Source organism: Haplochromis burtoni, unplaced genomic scaffold (assembly GCF_018398535.1).
Source record: "Haplochromis burtoni strain Fernald_Lab_line unplaced genomic scaffold, NCSU_Asbu1 Contig_456, whole genome shotgun sequence".
Lineage (NCBI taxonomy): Eukaryota > Metazoa > Chordata > Actinopteri > Cichliformes > Cichlidae > Haplochromis > Haplochromis burtoni.
In genome coordinates, this window is record NW_024582817.1 from 167813 (window position 1) to 180903 (window position 13091).

Consider the following 13091-nt stretch of genomic DNA (forward strand, 5'->3'; position numbering starts at 1 on the left):
GAGTTTTTCCTTCCCACTGTCGCCAAAGTGCTTGCTCATAGGGGGTCATATGATTGTTGGGTTTTTCTCTGTATCTATGAAGCGCCTTGAGGCGACTTATGTTGTGATTTGGCGGTATATAAATAAAATTGAATTGAATTGAATTGAATAGAGCTGAGTGTGAAGAATAAGCCTGGAAGTCACTGGTTGATGTACAACTCCACCCCCGACTATGGTGTTGAGCTTTTGGTAGTGACCAAAAAAAAATGAGATCACAGATACAAGCAGCGGAAGTTAGTTGTGTCTGAATGATGGCTGGCCTCTGCCTTGGAGATGCAATCATTCGAGTGGGGCTCAGATTAGAGCCACCACTCCTCCACACCATAAGTAATAGAGACGGGAAATTGGAATTGAGCAATTTTGATTCCTTTATTGGTATCAATAAAATTCTGAATGGCAAAAAAACAAAAGTGGATTTCATAAACCAGTAGGTGATGGATACTGACTAAAATTGGATTGTGATTATTTACAAGGTTATTCTTCTGGTCTCAGTGCTGCATCCTACATAGACACACGGTGCCCTTGAGTCAAAGCTTTTAGAAGTAAAACTGCAAGGTCTCTAAATGGTGTCTGAACAAAAGGAGGCAATGACCGTATCCAAATAAAAGGCCTTATCTCTTTTATTGTATTTGATGTTCAACTTGACAAAGTATATGTGCATAAAAATAGCTTGAAAATAAAAGCTAACAGTCAGCATCTACTTTTATCTCACTGTTGTGGAATTGATCCTAAATTCCTTAAACGTAGCACAAATCTCACTCGACTATGAGGGCTCTAAACAGAATCTGTGATTTTAAAATTATATTATTATTTAACCCAAGTGGATTAAAAACAGTAACACTACTACAAAAACATTAGAAAAATAGTCAATAACTGAAGGTCTTAGCAAAAGGAAAGTTCACTGTGCTCAGAGAAATAATGCAACACTTATCATGTGATTAGTGGTTACTCATAAAAGGTACTTTCAAACCGCAGGGATATTTCAATCACTCTAATAACTTGTGAAGGAAGTTCCCCACTTTTAGTGTTAATGGTTCAGTAACTAGGAGCGATCAGAGTCCTTAGAAACACCATTTCTGTTTTGCTTTGTTATATTTTTTTTTAGCTTCTACCTCAGGGTCGGCCAACATGTTCTCGTTAATGTAACATAATGTTGTTTTGTCAGATTCCTCCTGGCATCAGTGCTCTGACACAGGCTGTGGCAATATCAGCCACTGTGATCCCATTTTAAAGACCTACAAATTCCACAGTAACTGTGATGACACAAGTAGCTTTGTCAACCATAAAACAACAGTTCGTGTCCAGTGGGGATGGTTCAAGTACATTTTTTATTTGTTTTAGTTTCAGACACTGAAAACTACTTGGATACTAGACACCGCTTCAGAACAATAACCCTTCTCATTAACAACTGCCACGTGTACATGAGCCAATGTGCAGTACTGACAAAATAGCAGCAACTGCCACTTAAAACTATCCTAAAAGAGAAACCTCTGATTGACATCGATTGGTGGAGCACTGACAATACCATATTGAAAAGACAAACCATGTGAACACTAGACATTTAAGCAGTATTTAGCTCTAATAAAGGGAAAAATACAATCAATGGACAGTAAAATCTAGATTTAAGAAACCTATATAGAATAGAGGCAACATACAAAAAAATCCTGGCTCCTCTAAATGAAATATATTAAAAAAAACTTTCCCAGCAGTTTATCTCGACGATCTGTGACTTCAGACAGCAAAGAGACTAAGACAGAAAAAGATTAAAGTGAAAGTGGATTACCACGATAACCAAAGTAGATCTAAACTGCTGTACCACAAACTATCCTTGATCGTAAACTGGCACAATATCTGCAGTCTGCCTCTGTCCAAGGTTAGTGGCTCCTTGTATACTTAATATATTTTTAAAGTAGTTCCTTCTTAGGTTGTGTTATGTGAAAAAATACAGAATCAATGCTGCTTTCCAGCTCAGTTATCTTCAGACCCACTGTGCATATAAACTCTTCCATCATGGGATCCTGTATCCTGTTTTTTGGTACTGAAATGCCAACACCATCTTCTGTAGCTATTAGGTCACTTTAGTTTTCAGAGGAACAGCTCAGCAGGACGTTACCCTCAGATTTGTGCGTTCAGACTAATAAACCTTCCTATTACTTGCCTTCTCGCTGGTTATGAGGTACTGAACGGAAACAGAATGAATCACACACAAGGGTAACCATTTCTGTTTTAATATTGTCCAATCAGAAAACACAACCAAAGAAAAGTAAACAGGAAGTAGGATTAAAGGCTTGTGTAGGACTTCCTGTTTCTTTCAGCTTTTGGTCCTAAGCCATAATCATCATCGTCTTCATCATTACCACCACCATTAATATGATCTTCAGCATCAACATCTTTGTAGTCCACATTTTAATTTCAAAGTCATCACAGTTGGATAATTTACAGTGTTTATTATACACAGGGCAGATTTTTTGTGTGCTTTGTGTCTGTAAACTGAACTTCCCTGAATGGACAATGAAGGTTGAAAATGCACTGAATAATTAGTATAATAATTAGAATAATACTAATTAGCTTTTTCACATCATCAACATTTGTCATCACTGAGTCAACCATCGTAATTAGTTCCACCATCATAATTATAATCATTTAATCATAACTGGTAATGTGTCTCTCATCACCAAAACTGTTTTCTTCATCTTCACACACGCACATCAACATACGTCACTGGACACACATTTTATAGAAGCAGGCAGGTCCATTAATTTGTATATGGCTCAGTTATTAACATCAAAGCTGGATCGAAGAGAAGAGGAACAACTTCAAAGTCTGCTCCACTGGACGAAAGTTCAATGCAACAAACATTAAAAGTCCTTTTTAAAAAAAAAATACTTCTTAAAAGTCACATTTCCAAAGGTTTCACAGGTGTTCTCTTCAGGCATTTTTGTGTCCAGCTCATGTTCCTAAGACTCTCGAGTCCACAGAATCATTTACATTAAAAAAGCAAAATCAGAAATCTACTCCCTTGAAAATCCATTGTGCTTTTAAATCCGTCATGCTGCAAGACTCTTAGCCACACAGTCCACAGCAGTGCAGAGCCCATTATACTGTACAATCCACATTGATCGGAAATCCTTTGATCTGTAGAATCTGTCACATTTCTGTCATGCAGCCAACACCTCCATTCTGCTTTATATTTTGTAGTGCAGCAGAATCTGTACAGGCTCCACAAAGCAGTCAGATCTACGACACTCGTGCATGACTGACCGTGTGTATGGTTAGTGCTGTTGTACACCGTCTGTTGTACTTTGTAATCCATCACACTGTCCCATATAGCATCAACTCTGCCAAACTGCATGCTCCTGAACATAGAACTTATCGTTGCAAACAAATATCTTGAAATGCCAGGTTCCTCAAGCTTTGCATTTCATCAGTAAATCACTTTGTGAACTTTATAGGATTACACTTGCCTGTCTTTACATAAGTCCATTGATGATGACCTTTAATCTGTCACATCAACATGAGTACAACTGTGTTTAAAAAGCCACATCATCTGCATATAACGACACTAAACACATTTCTCTAAACAACATGCTCTCAGGTGTCTTGCTGGACATTTCATTTTACCATCTTTCATTTTGACTCTACTCACTGATTTGTCCATCAGGTTTACAAAAAACAGGTTTACTGATATCTAACCATTGACTGGCTCAAAAAAAAACAAATCTTGTATTTCTGACTGTAGGTTTTGTCCAGAAGTTGAGGCTGATGTGCTTTTGTCCAACAACTTTCTGGTTTTGTGCTTTGTAAAACCACAGAAATCTTTTTGAGTTGTTATTTGGTCACTGATTTAATTTCCAAGATTGCTGTCAGCCAGAAAAAGCTTTCTGAGATGCTCTGTCAGTTTCACAGTCCCCTGGCTCCTCTCAGTTTTCCACAAGGAATGATTCCAACATTCTCATCCATCTGTCATTCAATTAATCTCTCTGAGGAGTTTGTCAGACTTTAGGAGGTCACAAAATAAATAGCAGGTTTTCTGGCTGACAGATTTGAAGTGGGAAGCATTTGGGGAAACTATTACAATTACACCTGACCCCTTCTGGTAGCTTGCCAAGTGTGTGGATGCAGGTGTCTTTAATTTAAGAGGACATGTACCAAAAAAAAAATCTCTACCCTATGTGTTGGAGAAAAGAAAAGAATGTCTTTTACTTGTTCCAAACAAGTAAACACACAGATTCTTTTAAAGAATAAAAATTATATATTATGATACCTTAGGGTTATAAATTAGTATTTTTAGAATTAGCCCCCTGAAAGTTAACTGGATCATGCTAATGTGAGTCTTTTTCCATTTAAGTCTATGAATGCCAAATTAGTTGTGCATTCAGAGATGCTGTACTGCATACTTTGATAGTAATGAGTGATTATGGTTACTGTTGTCTTACTATCAGATTCCTATGAAAGCAGTCTGTCCATTCTCCTCTGACCTCTGACATCAACAGTGTATTTTCTCAGAGAGAACTGCTGTTAACTGGATATTTTCTATTTTTCCAGACCAGGCTAATGAGAGCTGCATTCATTTTACATTTGAATTTGTTTTTTTTTTTCCTGCTTTCTTTGCCTTTACAAATGAAAAACAAATGCATTTAAATACTTTTTCTTTTGGTTTTCTGTCAGGTAGCATATTTAATCTTATAGAGGGCACAGAAATACAGACTTACATTTTGGCAAATGGAAAATACCTTTCATGGTAAATTCTGTTTTTGTAGTTGCTGTCAACAACTTTAAATAGAAAAACTAATTTATAGGAAATTGTAAATCTTGTCCTATTCAGCCTCTGTGCTTTTGCTTAAACCCAACAAACCCTTTATGTACCAAGGCTGTTTTGGGCCTTCTTTTAAAGTCTCCTTCAAAATGCTGTCCAGTTTTGCTTATAGAAAAGAAAACAGAAGTGTTTTCTCTGGTTTAGAGGAAATTTTGATTGAGCTTTTGTGCTGTGAGCTTTTTATATTCAGGGGACATTTCTGAAACGAGGCCCCAACAAACCCCTCCTGAAGCCACTGATATTTTCAAAAGCTGAGTTTTTGATCATGAAAAAAAAAGCTGCCCTTTAATTTCAGGCCGAACGGTATGAATTCTGTGGACAGTTAATGAGTGTGAATCAGTGCTCTGAGTGTTATCAGAAGACACCAAGTCCATGTAGTGTTAATTACAGCTCTGTTCAATGATCGACATGCCCCTAACTGCCAGGGTGTCTGCCTTTTAACGTCAGCCGGTTTAATGTGCTGAACACAGGTCAGACTGATTAAACTGTTCTGGATATTTGGTTAGCAAGGGCGTTGTGAGGATCAGAGCCTTGAAGTTCTGAAAACTGCGAGTTGCATCTTTAATCAGCCAATCAAAATGCAGACAATTACACCTATGATTTGTCAAAGTGAGAGTAAAATTTTCTTTGTTCTGGATATGTTGAAAGGTCTATTTTGAATCCGTTCTAGTCAATTCATTGCATTGTGTGATTGAAACTATACAATCTAATGTCAGTTCATTCTGCATCTGGATGTAAAGTTTTCAGTGGGAAAAACATTTCGTCATTCATCTTCTACAGTCTCAGCCTGGAACACCACTAAGTCACTGGTTCAGGTATGTGGATGACACCTGGGTGAGATCAAGTCTCAGGACGTACCACAATTCACTGATCACATTAACTCAGTGGACCAACACATCAAGTTCACCAGAGAGGATATGAAAAGTGACAGGTTAGCCTTCTTAGACTGTGAGATTTCCATCAGTAATGGGGGACATTTAAAAGCTGATGTGTACCATAAACCTACCCATGTGGATCAGTATTTAAGGTTTGACTCTCATCATCCACTGGATTACAAACTGGGTGTCATTTAGGATGCTACAACACATAGCGATCACCATCCCACATATACAGCGGCCAGGCAAGCAGAAGAACATCATATCAAGAAGGTCCTGAGTAAAATACGGTTATCCCAGCTGGACAATTGTCAAAGCTGGGAAGGCACCTAAAGAAAGTTCCAGGTGATCAAGGAGAGAAGGACAACTGCAAAACCCGTAGTGACCCCTTATGTGTCAAGAGTATCGGAACAGTTGAGACAAATTTTTTCTAAACACTGAGTCGCTGTGGATTTTAAACCCCAAAACACACTGAGCTACCAAAAAATGGTCCACCCCAAGGATCGGGTCCCCCAACACAAACAGAGTAATATACTGTACGCTATTAAGAGCCAGGAGGACTGAAATGATTTATACATCAGGGAAACCAAAAAACCTCTGGCGAAGTGGATGGCACAACACAGAAGAGCTAACTTGTCAGTCCCAGACTCCGCAGTCTATCTATACCTACAGGCAAGTAAATACTCTTTCAGTGATGAGGATGTACACATCCTGGACAGGGAGGAGCGCTGGTTTGAGCGGCTGAGACTGAAGAAGCCACTTGGTTGAGCAACAAAATGTTTCTCCCACTGAAAATGCTATGTCCAAATGAACAGAATAAACTTTTTGACTTTTCGATACTGGTTGTGTTCCCATTTTTTGATCAAAAGAAAAGCTAGTATCAAACATCAGTGTCATATTAGATGTTTTAAAGGGAAAACTCACTAAACCATTTATATCTAAATGCGTTGTCAACCTCAGAAAGAAACACCCGTGACTGCTAATACCACAGTAAGTAGTCCTCCATGGGCTGTGTCTAATGAAGTCTAGCTGAAATACAACTTTGTTTTTTCGTTGTTTATAAAGATCTTAGTCATTTCACTTTGTTGTATGCTGTTTTTAATCTGGGAGCTGGTTCTTGTCTCAGTGACTACCCTTAAAGCAGTCTAAACATAGCACAGAAACCAATTTAACCACATCAGCCACAAGTGGAAGAAAGCAATCCAGTAGAGCTAAAAAGATTGAAATCAAGGTTCTTTTAAAAAATCAAAACCAGTCTGCCCAGTATTCTTGATCTTTCAGTCCATCTTTTTTTCTGTCCGACTGCATCTGGTAGCTAGCAGGGCGTTAGCATAGCAGTCAGTTTGCAGTCACTTCACTTTAGCTGGCTGGCATGGTGTTAGCCGAAGGTGGTACTCGGAGGTTTGCGTAGCCACTGGTAGAACTGCCGCCGGTGTAGGCGGTGCCAGCGCACATTGCCCTCGACAATTTCCAGTGCTCGTGGCAACGCAGGCCCCGCCCCCACACCACTGGACAGGATGAACTCCTTTAACTAAAGGAAGAAAGAATCACAGGAGTAAATAAAGCAGCAGAGGAGAAGAAAGGAAAGAAAATAAATAATAATAATATTCATCCCCTGTAGATGCTAAAAAGGCTGTCACCCACCCCCCTCCGCAGTGCTGAAAGAAACAACTTCTGGACTTTTCAGGATGGAGATCCCTAACACGGTGGACATTGATAACTTTCAGGCATGAATTGAATCTTGTGCCATGTCCATTATAAAAATCCGCTTCTTGGAGAGTATATATATGACATAAATAAGGGAAAGCTTCATAATTCCACTTTTAGAAGTGAGAAAAAGTAAGAATGTGTTCTGTACAATTAACAGATACATTGCCAGTAGAAGTTGGAAAAAAACCAACAATAACATACACATTTCATTCTTTTAGTTTGAGGGTTTTGACCAGATTGTGAACCCAGCTGTAAGGATTTGCTCTCATTCAGCCATGAGAGCATTAGTGTGCTGCTACACTGATGCTGGGTGATAAATCTGGATCACAGTTGCTGTTCCAGCTCACCCTAGAGGTGTTGGATGAAACTAATGAGGTCAGGGCTTGCAGGATCTTCCGCAAACGGTTAACACAAAGTTAGATGGATACTAAAGCAAATAACTGAAAACTCCTGGATGATGTTTTCATGTCTCAAACAGATTCTTTTAGAGTTGCACTGTAAACCTGCAAAAGCTGGAACATTTTATTGTATTTTATATTGATGCACTTTAATGTCATGGTATATGTACAGTTTCACTACATTTAAATTAAATAGCTTGTTAGCTCAGCTGAAATAGTTTCACAGTGTCTTATTTAATTTTCTTCACTTATGCATCACGGAGGAAGGCATGTGTAAGGTAAATAAACAGTTTCAAATTACATACTGTAATCATGGACATTTAAATGCAGTTGTTCTTCATTCCTCTTGGCTTGAATGGTACTTGTGGTGAGTGAGTACACATTTTTGATGGTCATTAGCAAGACAGCTTGAAATTCACTTCACAGATTTAGCTTTTTTTCACTGAGTGGAGCACCACACTACACACAGATACCTGTGCTACCAATTACAGGTAGCTAGGAAACTACTCTGCTCACGGTGTCACACCTCACAGTGTCATTATAAAATAAAATTAAACAAAACCTCAGCAGCTGAACTGTAAACATAATGGATTCACATATATCATCAGTATTTCAGAGCCTGCAGAATACTTCCCAGACATGCCCACTTAGAATAAGGGTATACAATTATTTAATTGCTTTAATCATTAGGGTTTACAGACTGACTGTGAGCATGAATGTCATGAAAATATTTGGATTTTAATGATTTCTTCAAACTGTTCTTTTTCTAATGTCATGTGATTGTATAGCATACATCTTAAAAAACAACATTCACACGTTTTTTTATTTGCTCTGTTTTTTCACTGGGCAAATTTCCAGCTGCCCTGCTGGTAGCACACTCCACACACCACTTCAGGTCCCAGCACATCTTTTACAAGGGAGACACGATCAGCTGACGGAGCTCAGGTGTGTGTCAGCCTCCTCTGACACCACACCGTGAACCCACTGCTCCACCCCTCCCCTGCAGTCAAAAATAGATTTATAAACCCCCCCACTAATCTTTGGTTAGCTTTCCTATTACAAGCTGCACTTCGTCCAGATGCTTTTGGTAGCAATCATCAAGCTGCTCACATAATTCTGGATGGATATTTGACTATTTGTCTTTGTAGAATTGGTAAAGTTCATTTAAATTAGGGTTGAGGTCAAGGTTTTGGGAAGGCCATTCCAGAAGCTTAATTTTAGCCAACTTTATCCATTCCAACAACAGTTTTTGTATGTTTGAGATCTTTGTCCTGCTGGAATAACAAACGTGTTCAAATTTCAGTCATCTAATTTGTAGGTAGTCGTCCTCCTTCATTATTTCATCCAGTTTGTGCAGAACAACAGCCCCAGTGCATGATGCTACCACCACCATGCTTGACAATCGGTACAGTGTTCTTAGGTTTCAAAGTCTCACCTTTACTTCTCTAAAAATATTTCAGTTCACTGTGGCCAGAGCTAAATCTTTGTCTCGTTTGACCATCAAACCTTTCTTCCGTAAGCACTTGACTTGTACACGTGGGACGCTCGAAATTTCAGTGGAGGTTGAAAGTGTTGATTTTGGAGTCACGGCTTCTTTCTTGGTCAGCACCCTGTCAGTCCATGGTGTTGTCAAAGTGACACTGGTGTTCCAGCATTTTCCATTCATGGGAGGCTTGAGCCTTCATGATTCCCAACATCAAAACCAATTTCCTCTCACGTGAGGGTGACAGTTTGGGTCACCCTCACATAATTTTCCTTTCTTAGATCTTCGCTGAGTTTCTTGGACTTTCCCATTTTTCTGAGTATTGGTCAATCCAGTGAGTGCTGTCAAAAAATCATTTTTGTGTTGCAAAGAGAAACGACCAACTGTAGTCAGTCATGATGACTAAGGAAATGTTAACTGGCCTGTACATATTATTTATATTTGACTCATTAACACTTTTGACCCTGCATAGATTTGAGAAAATCTATAATAAATTCAAACATGTGGACCCAATTCCTGTTTAAGTTATTATGTATTCTGTACAATCACTCTACCCTGGAAAAATAATGCCTAAAAAACATTAAATGTCCAAAATCACAGCATTCGTGCCTATGATGATTGGACAACAACTGTGCATGCACCATATGCAGCAATAATGGCTGCTGAGAGATAATGGTCCTACCTGAAAGGCCTCGAAGTCCACATTAGGGAGGGATGGTGATGTCTTAGGTTGCAAATTTATTAGTTAGGAGATCATGGTCTGCATCCAAGTTTGAAACTTTTTTTTAACAATTTGTTTTGCTTGTTACAAGTGGAACTAAGGCAGCTGGACAAAGCAATAAAAAGGCACATGCATATACATTTGGCCATTTAGTAGCTGAAATACAAAAAGCTCTGAGGTTTTATATAAAGAAGACTTTGTTGTTTAAACACAGCTGAAGAAAAATGTTTGAATGTGAACATGTGATGTATTCAAGCTAAACTGTCTTTGAAAGGCATCAATTAATTGTTGAAAATTACTTTTTTTTTCAACAATTTATAATTACACATAAAATTTCCAGCATGAAAGTGGAGATTTCAAAAGAAGACTTTGGTTTACAGGACTGTAAATTAACAGGTTTTCAACATTAAGGTGTTTTTTTCTTTTTGGTCAAAGAGAGAAACTTTGTTGAAAGAAGTGAATTAATTATTTTTTTTAAGTTGAGAGCCAAAAAGGAAACTTAATGTTGCTCAGAGTTTGACAGATTCAGTGAAGCGCGGGCAGAAATCCATCCCTTCGGCTCACTTTACTACAGTTCACATCGTTAACCAAGCACTCCTCTGCGCCCTCCTTCTACCTTTCGTCTCTCTATGATTTCACTTTCTGTTATCTTTACACTTTCCCTCTCCTGTGTGACTCACCCTAAGACCCTTTTCAAACTAAAAAGAATCATCATTAATATAAACTCATGATGTTTTTGTTTAGAGGTTTCACTGACAGCCAAACCTAATGCGGTTACTATACCAACAGGAAAGTCGAAAGAATATTAATCACTAAAGTTTAAATAAACAGATTTATTCAGAAACACCTACGACCTTTTTTCTCTTATATCTGATTTCCATCTTTTCATCATATCAAACAACAAGCGTAGTAGCTGTGAGATGATTCAACAGAGGAACGATTAACGTTGTTAATCAAGCTCTATTTTCTCTGAGTAATCAACAGTAAATTTGGAATATTGATCCAGCTGTGAGCCTCTCGAGAACACAATTACACACTGATTAATTTCAAGGTCCTGTTAATTTCCAAGCTCCCATACTGGCATGTAGAAAACATGCTAATATTCCTTCTGGTAGGGTATAGCTTATTTATTCTTGCTTAGAATGGAAGAATTAATTTCCCTTCATTTATTTAGGCCAAATGAAAGAGTCCAGAGTCACAAAGTCTTTAATGTGAAACATTAAAGTAATCCAAACTTCCAAAGGAAGGAGAACATGATGAAGACAGCAGGGAGGAAAATGGATTGGAACACAGTGGGAAAAACACGGATGCCCCAAGAAAGAATGAAGGGAGGACTCAGGATATATGTACAGACAAAGTTAATTAGAAGAAGCTAAACAAATGTGTAACACAGGTGAAAGAAAATCAGGAAGAAGAAGCTAAACTTCATAAAAGTCACAAAACAGTAACTCGGTCCCAACTGGTCAGTCTGTTTTATATCAGAACACACTGGCTCGGTCTCAGAAATTATCCAAAAGAATAGTTGTCTTTGAATGGTTACAACATTTTGGCTCATCATCAAAATCTCTGTGTAGCATATGGGTGAGTTTTTCACCTTCATCAAATGAGGAGGGAAATTTATAAAAGGGAGATCTCTTGAAATTAAACAGGATGGTGTGTTACCATGCGGGATTCTCAGACAGATCACCTCCTCACTCATCACCTTTAAAGATGGCAACAACAACAACAAAAAAATACTCAACTCTTAAAACTTAAAGTTAGCAAAGTTAGTGAAGTTACCCTAACTTTGCTAACTTTATGTGTGATGTCATAGTGGCTGCATTCACATTGTACACAGAGTCTATCACAGGAAAATTAAATTTACACAACAAGTAACTTTATGTCAGGGACCTGGATCTGAGCTATCGGGGGTCCCTGAGCTGTTATGGACTTGTGTTATATTATATGTGATACTGCGCTACTGTTCCGTGTCCACATTGGTATATAGGCAGGTATGTGTGTATGTGTGTGTATATGCAGCTGTTTCCTGTAGCACCTTTAGGCCTGATGGGTGTGGCCCTGTTAGAAGGCGGGCCACCTCTGAAGACCTTTACCAAACACCTGCGGCTGATCAGGGCTCGTCGGGGGAGCTAGTAGGAGAATGCTGGAGCTTCCACCGATGCTGGATCATTGCGTGAGACTCCACGTTAGTCTTCCGGTCGAGTTTAGTTAGCGTGTGTATGCCCACGGTTGTATTGTGTACTGACGGCTGCTTCGATTGTTTTCCCCAGGAGAGGTGTGGAGCGACGGACAGCAGCCAGTACGGGGAGTGCTGAGACACGGGAGCAGAGGGCACTAAGACATGGACTTTTCATGGAGGATGCAACGTGGGAGTCAGGGGAGAGCACGGGGATTTATTGTTGTTTTTTCCATTCACTGTGAATAAACGCACTGCTGATATTCAGAGCTCTGCGCCTGGGTCCTCCTTCCTCACTTTCCCATGGTTCGCCATCGTCAACTATGACACTTTAATGAACATCTTGATGTCTTTAAATCTGATTTTGTGCCAGTTTGACATTTGATGGCTTTGGGATTTGATGATTTTCAGGTGAAACTAAAATTGGGAGGAATAGACTCTTGGCCAGGAAATATGTTTTTTTTTTAAAATAGCAGCTTCACACCGTTCTAAACCCCAGATGTCACTTTCTATCGGATGCCATCTTTAGTCTACTGATCAAAGAAAAAACAACACCACTTGTTTCTATGTCTGTGAAGGTTCTCAGTCATCCAGGTCATCGCAGTCTAAGGAGCTTTGAAAGAAAAGCGTCTGCACTTCTTTAAGTTGCTTGAAGACGCTTCACCTCTCATCTGAGAAGCTTCTTCAGTTCTAAGGGTCAATGGTGGAGAGTCCCAGATTTAAACCTAGTGGGAGTTTCCCCCCAAAGAGGGAGAAAGGACCCCTGATGATCCTCTACCTAATCACATGAGCCAAGGTGTGAAACTGGGCGTGGGTCACAATCAGCCAGGGTTTCGGGTGAGCTCATTGTGAAACCTGGCCCCACCCTATCAT

The 13091-nt window shown here is 39.1% G+C and overlaps 1 protein-coding gene across 1 annotated transcript in view; it reads right to left on the bottom strand.

Moving 5' to 3' along the window:
- Window positions 1–2251: 2251 nt before the first annotated feature.
- Window positions 2252–13091, bottom strand: part of LOC102291928 (thyrotropin-releasing hormone-degrading ectoenzyme) — a 273214-nt gene continuing 262374 nt past the window's right edge. Inside the window, exon 20 of the mRNA XM_042213580.1 lies at window positions 2252–7261. Coding sequence (XP_042069514.1) covers window positions 7109–7261 — 153 coding nt within the window. The 3' untranslated portion in view covers window positions 2252–7108. The remainder of the gene's footprint in view (window positions 7262–13091) is intronic.